The sequence below is a fragment of the Cervus canadensis genome, chromosome 12, assembly GCF_019320065.1.
Source record: "Cervus canadensis isolate Bull #8, Minnesota chromosome 12, ASM1932006v1, whole genome shotgun sequence".
Lineage (NCBI taxonomy): Eukaryota > Metazoa > Chordata > Mammalia > Artiodactyla > Cervidae > Cervus > Cervus canadensis.
Genome location: NC_057397.1, coordinates 13,334,336 through 13,348,668, shown reverse-complemented (window position 1 = coordinate 13,348,668; position 14,333 = coordinate 13,334,336). Strand labels below are relative to the sequence as shown.

General features: G+C 44.0%; 1 protein-coding gene across 3 annotated transcripts in view; it reads right to left on the bottom strand.

Moving 5' to 3' along the window:
* The window catches only part of FER1L6 (fer-1 like family member 6), a 162,199-nt gene that overhangs the window by 33,451 nt on the left and 114,415 nt on the right, over positions 1–14,333 (bottom strand). For all 3 annotated transcript variants that reach the window (XM_043484105.1, XM_043484107.1, XM_043484106.1), the window contains 7 exons: positions 13,081–13,261; positions 11,422–11,648; positions 9,704–9,826; positions 7,209–7,248; positions 5,537–5,649; positions 4,363–4,494; positions 3,319–3,444 (listed from right to left, as the gene is read on the bottom strand). In XM_043484105.1, coding sequence (XP_043340040.1) covers positions 3,319–3,444; positions 4,363–4,494; positions 5,537–5,649; positions 7,209–7,248; positions 9,704–9,826; positions 11,422–11,648; positions 13,081–13,261 — 942 coding nt within the window. The remainder of the gene's footprint in view (positions 1–3,318; positions 3,445–4,362; positions 4,495–5,536; positions 5,650–7,208; positions 7,249–9,703; positions 9,827–11,421; positions 11,649–13,080; positions 13,262–14,333) is intronic.

Below are 14,333 nucleotides of genomic sequence, written 5' to 3'. Positions count from 1 at the left end.
GTCTCAGCTTCAGCATCAGTCCTTCCAATGAACACCCAGGACTGCTCTGCTTTAGGATGGACTGGTTGGATCTCCTTGCAGTCCAAGGGACTCTCAAGAGTCTTCTCCAATACCATAGTTCAAAAGCATCAATTTTTCGGCGCTCAGCTTTCCTCACAGTCCAGCTCTCACATCCATACATGACTACTGGGAAAACCATAGCCTTGACCAGACGGACCTTTGTTGGCAAAGTAATGTCTCTGCTTTCTAATATGCTATCTAGGTTGGTCACAACTTTCCTTCCAAGGAGTAAGCGTCTTTTAATTTCATGGCTGCAATCACCATCTGCAGTGATTTTGGAGCCCAAAAAAATAAAGTCTGACACTGTTTCCACTGTCTCCCTATCTATTTCCCATGAAGTGATGGGATGTAGTTGTAGACAAGTGTAAATAGATAGAGATGTGTTTGCATAAGAAGAGTATATATGCATAAGAAGGGTAAGCTATGTCTGGGGATGGAATTGCAGAATTGAGGGGATTTTATTTCTTTCTCTATGCAACTTTTAAGTAGTATAATTTTTTACTTCTTTGGTATTTTTATCAAATTAAGAGATTTCAAGATTTAAATTATTTAGTTGATTAAATCAGTGTGAGAAAGTAAATACACTGTTACTAGAAATGTCAAGGAAAACATTTGGCTGTCCATAGTCTATCCTATACCCTAAAACTCAGGGCTGACACTCTCTGACTCTTCATTTGTTCAAGACCTGCTTGTGCTCAAGTTCCAGTCCCAGTCCTCCTTCCTCCATGCTGTTTCCTGAGCAGGAACCTGATCTGCATTCTAGAGGGTACCTGTATATAAATATAGATATACATACACATATACACATACATATGTATACATATAAAAGTGTACTACAGGTATTTGCTAAACGAATACACAAATCATAATCCTTCTCCAGTCTCTGTGGTCCAAAAGATTTCTCCCTCTCCTTCCTCCTATACAGATTCTATGGTCTATTTGATTCATGAGAAAGATGGCAGGGTTTTCTGTAGGGAGGAAAAATAGGTATGGGCAGTAAGTTTTCAACATGCTGCTAAAGAATCAAGCTGTTAAATCAGTTTCTTTGCTTCTGGAATTCTCAGAGCATTCATTGTGCTAATGAGCTTTATGTATCTCAGGGGTTGGACAGGGGAAATGAATTATTATATGCACAATATTTCCTCAAATTTATTTGAAAGCATGGTCTATTTCCTGAGGAATGCACAATATCTCTCCCAAGACATGAGTGATCTCTTGAACAAAATTTTGAGATTTATCTAAATTCTCCTGTGGCTGAGTGTTTAATATAGACCACTGGCATGGCCAGTAACACTTTACAAGTACTTCTCATCTTTCCAATTAGATTGTGACTTCCTCGAAGGCAAGGACTGTTTTGGTTTTTTTTCCCATCACAACATCCTTAGTGATTAGAACATGCCTCACACGTGGTGGTCATGGTGATGATGGCAGTGCTACTAATAATGAGGGAAACATAAGAAATGCATGGTGGAAAGGGGACATTTCATTCTACCTTAGCATTAAAGAATCATTCACCTTTGTTTTATGTTTCATTTCAGTTTCTTAAAAATATTGTATGCAATGTAAACAAGAAAGTTAATATGCGATAAGATGGCTATAAATCAGCTCCAAGGTCAGGAGATCAATACAAATACATGAACCATGAAAGCTGAGCACAGGGTCACTTTGATCAAGCACCAAATTTGGCCCCAAGCTTCCTGGCAATCAGGCTAAGAGGTTTCACAATGAAGGATCAGTGCCCTCACTATGAGAAAGGAAGCCTAGGGCAGATAATAGTTTTCTTGGAAATACACTGGAAGTGAAATGTCTGACTGCAGCAGAGCAGAGGCATAGTTGGGTGGGAGTGGGAGGCTTGAGCAGCGGCAGCTGCCCTGTTCCGCCCCGGTCCTTTTCACTGGCTGACTTGCCTGGGAGCCTCCTGCTGCAGTGCTACTTGGTTCCCTGCTCAGCTAGCAGCCAACCACAGCGAGCAAACAAAGGTACACAGAGTGGTCCTGTCAGCTTGGGAATGTTCTCGCTGAGTGAAAAGCCAGCAAACGTCCATGTTACCAAGCAAACTCTGTTGTTCTTTAGTTGCTAAGTCACATCCGACTCTTTGCAGCCCCGTGGACTGCAGCCCACCAGGCTCCTCTGTCCTTGGGATTTCCCAGGCAAGAACACTGGAGTAGGTTGCCATTTCCTTCTCCAGGGGTTTTCCCAACCCAGGGATTGAACCTGCATCATCTGCATTACAGGTAGACTCTTTACCTGTTGAGCCGTCAGGGAAGCCCAACCAAACTTTATATTCCTTATTAAGGACTGTGTTGTGTTTTCTCAAAATCCCTGTGTCACAGCTATAACCCCTCATGTGACTGTATTTGGAGACAGGGCTTTTAGGGAGCTAATTAAGGTTAAATGAGGTCCTAAGGGTGGTGCCAACAAAGGTCCGTCTGGTCAAGGCTATGGTTTTCCCAGTAGTCATGTATGGATGTGAGAGCTGGACTGTGAGGAAAGCTGAGTGCCAAAAAATTGATGCTTTTGAACTATGGTGTTGGAGAAGACTCTTGAGAGTCCCTTGGACTGCAAGGAGATCCAACCAGTCCATCCTGAAGGAGATCAGTCCTGGGTGTTCATTGGAAAGACTTATGCTGAAGCTGAAACTCCAGTACTTTGGCCACCTCATGTGAAGAGTTGACTCATTGGAAAAGATCCTGATGCTGGGAGGGATTGGGGGCAGGAGGAGAAGGGGACGACAGAGGATGAGATGGCTGGATGGCATCACCGATTCGATGGGCATGAGTCTGAGTATACTCTGGGAGTTGGTGATGGACAGGGAGGCCTGACGTGTTGCAATTCATGGGGTCACAAAGAGTCGGACACGACTGAGTGACTGAACTGACTGACTGACTGAAGGGTGGTGTCCTAAACTGATAGAACCAGTGACCTTACAAGAACAAGAAAACAACATATCTCCTCTCCTCTCTTTGTCTCTCTCCTCTTTGTGTGTGGGTCTCTTTCACCCTCACACACATACACACAGACACACACAAATGCACACACATAGGAAAGGCTTGTGAGGACACAGCAAGAGAGTGGCCATCTACAAGCCAGGAAGATACGCCTTTCCAAAAACCAGCTCTGGTAGCACCTGATCATGGACCTCCAGCTTCCAGAACTGGAGAAAAGGAATGCTGTTTATGTCACCCAGTCTATAATACATTGTTGTGGCAGCTCTTGGGAGATTCCGACAACCCCTCAGAGTAAACGAGGATGCCTCACCGCAACAATGTACACCCTGATCAGGACTTTGACGGGGTGGTTGGGGGGAATCCCTTGCTGGATTCTCAGCTGCCCGCTGTCCTCGAAACTGGAATCCTCCAGGCTTTTGTAGATGCAGAAGGAGCCCTGGAACCACAAAGCACCACCCGTTGAAACAAGATTATGAATGCTCCACTGAAAACCATATAGGGCATAGCGCTGGGAATGAACCACACCCTGGGACCCAGCAGGACTTGGGGTAGCTCTACCCTTGCCCCTGGGTGTCCTTGGACAGTTCATAAAACCTGCCTGCATCTGCGCTTCTTCACAGTACACCAGTGAATCGGTGTTGGTACAGCAACACCCTCCTCAGTGGGCTGTTACATGAGAAACAGGAACAGGAGCATCAGATGGGATCCTGAGTGCCTTTTACATGCGAGGTGCTGAGCTAGCATTTTCCCCCATCATCTCATTCCATTCCGACTGCAGTATTTCTATTTTTAGACGCTGCAATCGAGGCTCAGGGAGGTCAAGTACTGCTCAAGATCACGAAGCTAGTTGGTATCACAATGAGGATTTAAAATCCAGGTTGGCAAGCTGCAATGCCCATGCGATTTCCAACACATCACTTTGATATAAAGGGCCCAGGCATGCAGTAGGTTCATAGCCAGTGTCACCTATTACTTTGTGAGGCTGACACCATAGGTCTGCCAGATGAAGGGCTTGTGTTGTTTGATCAGTTTAATCATTCAGCTTGTAGGTTTGTGTCAATCATGTTTGGGAGGCCAGGGGTGGGGAAAGGAGAGTAAAACTCAGTGATCTTTTTAGGTAATGACTCTGGTTTCTCATGTTCCACAGATTGAGCTCCAGTCCACTTTACTGGCCACAAATAAAATACTTTAAAAGACTAGGGCTTGGTCTTGTGGAATTCTAGAAAGCGAGGGTCTTGCATAGAGATCAAGGATTTTCCTTACACACATTGCACACCACAGTCCCACAGAATTAAGTTATATCTGATATTTATAGACAGGAGAGCCAAATAAAAGAGTTAGCTTTGGAACCTGCCTTAAACTTTCCTATGACTCGGTCTCCATCGAGGCCTTGGTCGTCTTCCACAGACTTGCCTCTGAGCAGATCAAAGGTTTTCACCCAGTCTTCAAAATTGTTGAATTCACTCTCGAGATCCCCATCATATATCTTTAGGAAGAAGGGAGGAGAGAATGCTTAGAGGAAGCAAAGCCCAGGATTGATTTAATGAAAAAATGCCAAGATTCTCCAAAACCAGTCTTCCTATACACACCTTGGAAAAATCTAAGAGGGACAGTTAATTTATCTTTAGCAAAATAAGAAATATGATTGACTTGACATTCCTAGAACCAGCTACCACTCTAAAATGTACAAAACATTTCTGATAAACTTTCAAATTCTAAGAAATATAGCTAAACCAAAGTTTTTTCTTTAATGTAATATATAAGTATAAATGTAATATATAAGTATATGTGGCAAAACTTTTTATAGCTAATTGATGTCACTGATTGTCAGATACAGACTGCCATATTTTGAGGATATTCAAATTAAAAACTGTTCATTAAACATTTCATTCTTAATGCATATAAAGTGATGGAATATTTGCTTTTATTATAATGCATATAGCCGTGAATTTTCCAAGTAGAAAATCACATGTATATTTTAGAAATGGAAAACTGAATTGAGTTTTTGGTTTAGTAATATACTTAGATCGCTTCTTCAAATTTCCCATCAAAATAACTTAGCTAAATTCAGTATCTAGGTACATAATTTTCATACTCCCAATTTTCATATCCGTCAATTTGCCTCTAGCTAACAACCTCTGGCTAATGTTAGGATTGGTCTGATGGAGCTGACTTTAGTAAGAGCTAAAACTCTTGCTATTTCGAGTCTGTGCACATCTGCATGATGATGTCAAGCCCCAAGAAGCGATCCTAGGGGAACTCACACACTGTAAATTACGTTGCTGGATCCAGGCTAGCCAATATAAATTATGCCCCTTCTCAATATGGGCATGCAGAAAACGGAAAAAGAACAAGCTCTACTGTCTTGGCTTGCATGCTCGTCAGTTTGTTGCTTTGAATCAGTGATGATAACAAAGACAAAGCAAGTTAGTTCAGACAAAGGCATTCCGAAGTTGGCTGAAGGACTAAAAGAACCCCCCTCTGAGTTTCCCACCCTAACCATGGCCAAGATGGCTGTGTCCACACACCTGCAAGACGGCCAGGTTGGGCATTTCATCTTCTTTGGGTTTTTTCTTGAGTATCTTGTCTTTCTTCTTCTTCGGGCTGTCTATATTTACCACTACCTCATCTGGTTTCGCCTCTGTGGATATTTAGCGGAAATGGTTAGACTTCTTGTGGCTGTTTAGATGAGAAGAGACAAGGTCAAGCTCCTCTTTTCCTTTGCTCTGGCATGTGTCATGACCCTTCTTTTAAAAAAGGAATAGAGAGACTCCCCTGGTGGCCCAGTCGTTAAGCAGGGGGCACAGGTTCCATCCCTGATTGGGGAACTAAGATTTCCCCATGTTCTGTGGCACAGCAAAAAAAAGAGAAGAAGAAAAAGAAGAAATTGTAACATTTTGTTGCAGGATTTCTGCCCTGAGTCCTTCAGACCAGGCACTGCAGGAGCGGAGGAGATTGCACTCAAGTAGCAGGGCGATGTCAGCAGACGCCTGGGGCTAGCAATGTGCTGGCCTTCCTGCCATGTGCAAGAACTCATTACACTAGGCACAGAGAGGGTGAGTAATTTGCCCAGTCACCCAACTAGTAAATAACAGACCCAGGATAAAGTGACACCCAAGCTTGAGATACATTCCCCCTCAGATCTCTTTAGGACCTTGAGAATTGTCTAGTTCAACAACCTCAGTCTCAGGACTTCTCTGGGTGGTCCAGTGGCTAAGACTGCTCTCCAGCGCAGGAGGCCTGGGTTTGATCCCTGGCTGGGGAACTAGATCCCGTATACTACAACTTTAAAAAATAGCCCACATGCCACAACGAAGACCAAAGATCCTGCATGCTGCAACTAAGACCTGGTGTAGCCTAATAAAATAAATAAAAATAATAACTATTTTTTAAAAATCTTCAAACTCAAATAGGTTAATAGTCTTACACAAAGTCACAACTGTACTTTGAGAGATTATTTGGTAATTTTTTAGGAGCAGGTTCTGGAGAAAAACCACCTGAGACAGACTTCCAGCTCTGATATTTTCTAGCCATATAAACTTCAGCAAGTGACTCAACCTTCGTACTTTCCATTTTACTATCTATCTGCAAACCAAGATACTATTGCTTATGTCCTGGGGCTGGTCTTGGAATTAAATAGGCTAATAGGAGTGGCCTGAGGAACTGAAATTGACTCTGGTCTTCTTACTTTTGTATTACCTGAAACAGCTCTTGGTGTTTCTGTTGTTTTAGGCCCAGACCTACTGTTGGCTTACATCAAGTCATTTCAAATCCCAGGGCTGTTTCATTTGAGCTTCTGCCAAACCAGCTCTATCCAATCCTTGTCAGCTGAGTTTTGGAACCTAAATCCAGGCCACCTCTATTAAAGTTTATCATGTTGGTTTTGGCCTGCCATCTCAGTTTGTTCCTATTTTTACTCTGCTGTTTCTACATTAAGACTTTAGGGTAGAGATTTGAGCCAACGGGTCGACTTCAGCACTGAACTGAACTCAGGAGGCCTGGGCTCCTGGGATCTGGTTCCTGTCCAGCTCAAATCAGCTACACAAGCTCTTTAAAGTGCTGTCATCTTCCTAGGATTATTTCCTCACTTGGGAAATGAGGGCGTTGGGCTCCAAGGTTGCTCTCATGGCTCCCATTTTATCATTTTCTCACTTAAATGGCTTTGTGCTGCATTTACAAGTCCCCAGAACAGCCACTCACCTGTGTTGCCTTTTTCTTCCTTGGAATTGCTCTCCTTTTCCTTTGAGAAAAGAGGGAAACAAGATGATGACACTCTCACATCTCATTTATTAACCCAGACTGCTAACAATTCTCATTGAATTATCTCAGCCCTCAGCATTTTAAAAGAATGTCAAATGGTCCTTAGTAGCCCCCAAAGGAAGCCTCACCGTAAAGGCCTAGGACTTAAGTGCAGGGAGACGCCCTGCCTTAGAGAAGAGGTGCCCACACATCCAGGACCACGGCCACCAAGCTTGTTGACGTCCTTGTCCTCTAGATGCAGTCTCCTCTCAGCCGCTGGAAAAGCAACCCCTCTCCCGGCTATTCCTCCTCATCCCTGGAGCATCACCCCGATCTGCATCTGTGAGTTTCCCCGCTGACATTTTGGGTTGCTGGGTTTATGCTGGGATTGCGGCGCTTAACAGGGAAAGAGGAAGGGGCTGCACACTCACCCAAAGTGCTAGTGCCCACTCCAGCGAAAGGAGGGGGTTTAGAGGCAGGGACTAACATTTGGTTGGTTATTTATTTAACTGTATATCAATATTCATGGATAGTCCTAGATGAAGAAACATGATCCATGTGTCTTTTTGAGTTATGTTTTTCTTAGGGTATATGCCCCATAGTGGGACTTCTGGGTCATATGGTAGTTGTATGTTTAGTTTTTTAAAGGAACCTCCATACCATTGCAGCACTATTTACAATAGCCAGGACATGGCTAACTGCCCATCGACTGAAGAATCAATAGAGAAGAAAATGGTACATATATACATATTTGAATCAGTGATGATTACTCAGTCACAAAAAAGAATGAAATTGAGTCAGTTGAAGTGATGTGAATGAACCTAGAATCTGTCATACAGAGTGAAGTAAGTCAGAAAGAGAAAAACAATCACATATTAATGTATATATATGGGCTTCCCTGGTGGCTCAGATGGTAAAGAATCTGCCTGCAATGCAGGAGGCCTGGGTTCGATCTCTGGATTAGGAAGATGCCATGGAGAAGGGAATGGCTACCCACTCCAGTATTCTGGCCTGGAGATTTCCATGGGCTGTATAGTCCATGGGGTTGCAAAGAGTTGGACACACCTATATATATAAGACTTCCCGGCAGGCTCAGTGGTAAAGAGCCCACCTGCAAATGCAGGAGATGCAGGTTTGGTCCCTGGGTTGGGAAGATCCCCTGAAAAAGGAAATGGCAACCCACTCCAGTATTCTTGCCTGGGAAAGCCAATGGACAGAGGAGTCTGGCGGGCTACAGTCCATAGGGTCGCAAGAGTTGGACAAGACTTAATGACAAAACAACATCAACCCATGCAAATGGAATCTAGAAAAACGGTACTGATGAGCCTATTTGAAGGGCAGGAATACAGAAAATGGACTTGTAGACATGGTGCAGGAAGTTGGCGGGGGGTGGGGGGTACGAACTGAGAGAGTAGCATTAACACCTGTACACTACCACACGTAAAACAGAGTTAGCTAGCAGGAGGCCGCTGAGCAACACAGGGAGCTCCGCTCAGTGCTTTGTGATGACCTACAGGGGTGGGATGGGGAGGGCGGGAGGGAGGTTCAAGAGGGAGGGAATGTATGCATACATATAGCTGATTAAGCAAGTTTGAGCAAGCTCCAGGAGATGGTGAAGGACAGGGAAGCCTGGGGTGCTGCAGTCCGTGGGGTTGCAAAGTCGGATGTGACTGAGCGACTGAATGAGAACAACATAGCTGACTGACGCTGCTACAGAGCAGAAACTAAAACTGCGTTGTAAAGCAATTATACTCTAAAAAAAAAATGGGAAAAAAAGAAATACGGTCTTTCCAAATAAAGAATCAGAAGAGTTTCTATTCAATAGAATATGATGATAACATCAGAATAACTTTCTTTTCCATTTTTACTCAAGGATGAGAAGTCTTACCAAATTCAGCCACTGAGCTTTTGCCTAAATCTCCAGACCCACTCCCTACTGGTTCTCTGACTTTATAACTCAATTCCTTTCTTATTCCAGGTGCATGAGGCTCTGCTGATTATTGCCATTTGCTAAGGCCAGGACCCCAGCCTTTACTTTGATAGTTTCCCCTATGAACTTAGACTCCAGCTGGAGAATGTTTTAACTCGGGTGTCTCCAGGTGAACCTGAAGCCCCTTCACTGATGCCCACCTGTCTAGAGACCCCATTTCTCCTGGCTGAACCTCCCTGAGGTGGGCAGATTCTCTGGATGCCAAGATAGACATCACATCCTGCCAGCATTTACAGCAGAGCCTGTGTCCTAGGGCCAGCTCCAGCCAGACAGTAAGGAGTTTGCAGTTCTGGACCCTGGTCCTTCCAGGCTTGTACCCTTCAGCAGTTAATGGAACCAGACCCAAGTAGAGCCTACCTAGAGTGGAACTGAAAAGAGGGACTAATGCAGGATTTTAGAGGGGGGTGGCAAAGGGTGTTGTGTGTTTATCGAGGCATGTGACTCTCACAGCCAAGAAAGAACCCACCTTCTGTGCTTTCTTCAGGGAGGCATAGTATTTTGACCACCAGTCAATGACATTTTCAGCCGATTCATCAGCGATGGTCCTCTTTCTCCTTTTAGTAGACCTCCGGGAAGGTTTCCTGGGGTCCTGTCAAAGAATGAGGGATGGATTATTAGTTTGGTGGCAAGAATCTGCGTGCTGGTGGCTGAGCAGTTTACTAAGGAAGAGGATGCATGGGTACCCTCAGGAGATGGATGGAGGTGTCAGCAGGTTTTATGATTACAGCTCCCGGTTCCCCCTTAATAAATAAAAGTTTAATAATCTTTCATCCATTCATTTGGCATTTATTGAGTAGTTATGAGATATATATCATGGTTGATATGGGAATCTAACGGTTAGACACAATCCCCACCTTTGAGAAGTTTTGACTTGAGTGGAAGAGACAAGCAAGCTACATGATACAATGTGGTATAGTAGTAAGTGAATGAACTTCTAAACACAATATAAACAAAAATAGAAATTTTGTGATTCTTGGTTTCCTCAGCTAGGAACAATGATACCTGCTCACTTCACTGTCATGAGGATTAAGTGGCCTAATGTAGATAATCCACCTTTAGCATCATATCTGATTGGAACTGGTGCAAATAAATGACACCGACAACACAAGTGACTGGGAGATGGAGAGGCAGTGTGATGTGTATACGGCAGGAAGTGGGCATTTAGGGAGAAGACCGCTAGTTGTGTCAATGCAGATTCATCGTGACATCGTACACATCATTTGTTTGCTCTCATCTCCTGGCTACCTACGATGTGCCAGGCATCCTATCTGGTACAGGGGATCCAAAGATATATACCTATATATATTTTAAATTTATTTATTTTTCATTGAAAGATAATTGCTTTAAAGAATTTTGTTGTTTTCTGTCAAACCTCAACATGATAGAGATATTTTTTAAAATCATCTTCAAACTGGTGAAACCCAGTTTTATGGTGGTAAAAACACTTCAACTGAGATTTGTAACACCAAGCGGCAGGTACAGTGCTGGTGGGACAGAGAGAAACCTGTGGGTTGTCAGAGAGTCACACTGAGCCTGGATAAGATGGGAAGAGCCTGAGAAAATATCAATTCATCTATCTCACTCTGCCTCTCATTTCAGCTTTTACCATTTGCTGGGTAGGCCCTCTCTTAGGACTTTCTCAAAACTGCATTCTTCTTTGAGTCAATTGGTAGGTACACAAGGATTTTGCATTCAAAATTATGTCTTAAAATATTACTCCTGTCCCCGCTTTATGGTCTTGTATACTTATCCATTTCCCCTTACAGAATCTCAGCCAACTGAAAATAAGTCTCATTTCTATTTAGAATCCAGAAGACACATCTTTTTGGTCCCATGAGATGTTATACAAAGTAGGTTGTAGGTTCAAAATATTTGTGGAATAAGCCTAGATAAGGAAATCATTTTCTTTCCAAGCCAATGAGTAGAGAAGTATTTCTGTTCAATTAAATACAATGTCACATTTGACTAACACTTTAATTCCATATACACTGACTTATCTGATTCTATGGCAATGCCATGAAGTGGGTATCAGTGTCTCCATTTTACAGATGGAGAAACTAATGCTCAGAAATGTGAAGTTGCTTGCTGTGGTCACATAACTAATAGGTGGGAGGATTAGTATCTACAACCTTGTCAGCAAACTCTAATGTGCCTTGTAAATATGAAGACGGATGACATTCTGACCTTAGCTTTTCCATCTTTTGGTGGCTCCTGGGATGCAGGTTTGTGTTCTGGCTCCAGCATAGGGGACGAGTCAGGGATGTCAATCAGGTTGGCTGCCTGAACCTGGGCTGAGTCAGGTACCACTGTGGGAGGCAGCTCAATGTCCACAAAGACATGAGCTTTTGGTTGCTCCTGAGCAGAGCTGAGGGTCTCAGAGGGCTCAGTGGCAACTGATGAATCTGAAATATCTGAAGTGAAAGGACACTGGATCAGGCAACTGGGCTACAATCAATACAGGGTGATCATTTCAAGGATGCGGTACTGACAATCAGACAGTTCAGGATTCAAATATGACAAGTTCCTAACAACTCTGAGCCTCACTTTCCCATATTTATAAAAGGACTGTAAACATATTCATGTCTTTGGGCAATAAATGAGATCATGATGTAATGTGTCTGGGGCACAACTGGTCATCAACAAATGATTGTACTTATTATTGATCCCTCAGAGCAATTTTAAATAACTGTGGTTGTAGGAGTCATGTTTATCAAGATGTAGTGGACAGGTCCTCTGTGTTGATTGCCCTTTCCCACTGTGTTAACCAGGGGAAACCTTAGAAACTCTAGAGGTCTGTGAACTCCTGAAGTGTTGGCAGAACTCTGGCCACAGAAGTCCATGTGCATAATAGGGAACCTGATATAGACTGGTGTATACTTGAATAGACTGGCATAGACTAGTGTAGACTGATGTAAACCAGTACTGCTCTCTGGAGCACACTCCGAAAGTACTTAATAAAATTACATGTATTCATCTCCTGGGAGCCAGTAATCTCACTCCTACACAGGACTCTCCCTCAGTGAACACACACAGGATGTTCATCACAATACTGCGGAAGTGGGGAGCTGGAGGCAGCCCAGTGGTCCAATATGAGGGGATAATGAAACCATTGTAGGGTAGATGCACCAGATCAGGGTAACAAGTGAAAGTAACCATAGCAACATGGATAGATCTTAAAACATAGCTTTGAGGGATGAAAGTGGAAAACCAAGTGAATATTATAGTATCATATAATATATGTTAATTAAATAGATTTAGATTTCACAAGCATCAGCAGTGGGGGGCATGCAGTGGGGAGGAGACTAGGAATAAAGCATGCAGGAGCCGGTGAATGTAATGAGACAGCAGTCTTGCAGAGACAAGTGATGACTATACAGCAAGAACCACATCACCCAATGAACTCGACCCGCACCTGGATCCCAAACAGAATAAGTTCCAATATCATCGAGCAAAGAAAATGTCAGGGAGTAGGGGCAAGAGGGAGGAGGGCATGGCAGCCCACTCCAGTCTTCCTGCCTGGAAAACCCCATGGACAGAGGAGCCTGGCGGGCTACAGTCCACGGGGTCCCAAAGAGTTGGACACTACTAAAGTGACTTAGCACTCACACAAGCAGGGGCAGAAGGGAGCTCCAGTCACAAAGAACCCTTCTTAGAAGAGGTGACCCTGATGTCAGGCTTCAGGTCAGAACTTGGCAGCTAAGAAGCAAAGGGGACCACAGGAGCAAATTCTTCAGAAAGATCCATTTGACCTTGGGGCATTTGTTTTGTGCTGGGGTCCCGAGTGGGCACCTGCGGGTACCACAACTTTGTAGCCTGCAGTTCCAAGATCTAGAATCTTCCTACCTTTCTCAACTTGGGCTCTGTCCACCTGTGAGGTGAGGCTGAGGGGCTCCCTGGATTTGCACAAAAACTGTTTCAAGCAGTTGATGGTGTAAGTGCCCACCAGGGTGCTCCTCCCGAAGGCTCTCCAGTCCACCACGCAGATGCTCAGGGGCGGGTGTAGAAGCTCATTCTCAGGCAGTTCCTGCAGGGAGAGATGAGGATGAAGTGGGGTACAACCCGAGCTGACCTGTCTGGGAGCAAGACCAAAGCCAACCAGGCACCCATCCTTCCTCTGAGCCTGCCTTGCCCTATCCCTCCGGGCCATGCCTGCAGCTGGCCGGAGTCTGAAACACTGTCTTCTCAAGTCAGGGAGTCATTATGCAACATATAAGGGATGGCACTAATAATTCAACCCACAAATAAATTGCAAAAATCACACACTCCCCAAGTCTCTATGGCAGTCGTCTTCAATCCTCTTATTTCGTCATTATCTATACAAACTCTCATCTCAGAGAAACACGGATCCACTATATAAAACAGATGAGAGTTGAGCCACTAAAGATGGAACTGAGGGGCCAGTGCCCCATCCGTTTCTTTACCCTGGTGACCTCCCCCACCCCGGGCTCAACACAGCCTGGTGTGGAAGGTTCGCAAACACAGTACACATTCTTTAACTCTAGTCATGACTCAGATAGTAAAGAATCTGCCTGTAATGCAGGAGACCTGGGTTCGATCCCTGGGTCGAGAAGATCCCCTGGAGAAGGGAATAGCTACCTACTCCAGTATTCTTTCCTGGAGAATTCCATGGACAGAGGAGCCTGGTGGGCTACAGTCCATGGGGTTGCAAAGAGTCAGATACGACCGAGTGACTAACACTTTGCTGATAGAAAATCTGTGTCTATTGGAGCTGACTGGGTTGGACAAAGCAAACTTTGACTTCACAGTAAGTTCCAAATCAGAGCATAAAACAGTACTGAAATAAACAAAAAGCACAGGTATCAAATATCACTTTAGAAGCATAAGTTTAAATGCAAACTGCTGAGATGCTATGTACAAATATTTTTTAAAACATTTGACCATAAGTTTTGTGACAGTATCTTCCAGGCCAGTGGTTCTCAAATGTCAGTGTGTATCAGAGTCTCCTACAGAGCTTGTTAAACCAGAGGTGTCTGGGCCCCAGCTCACCCCTAACAGACTGATCCAGTAGTCCTGGGGCAGGACCTAAGAATCTGCATTTATAATAAGTTCCTGGGTAATGGTGATGAATTGGGGGC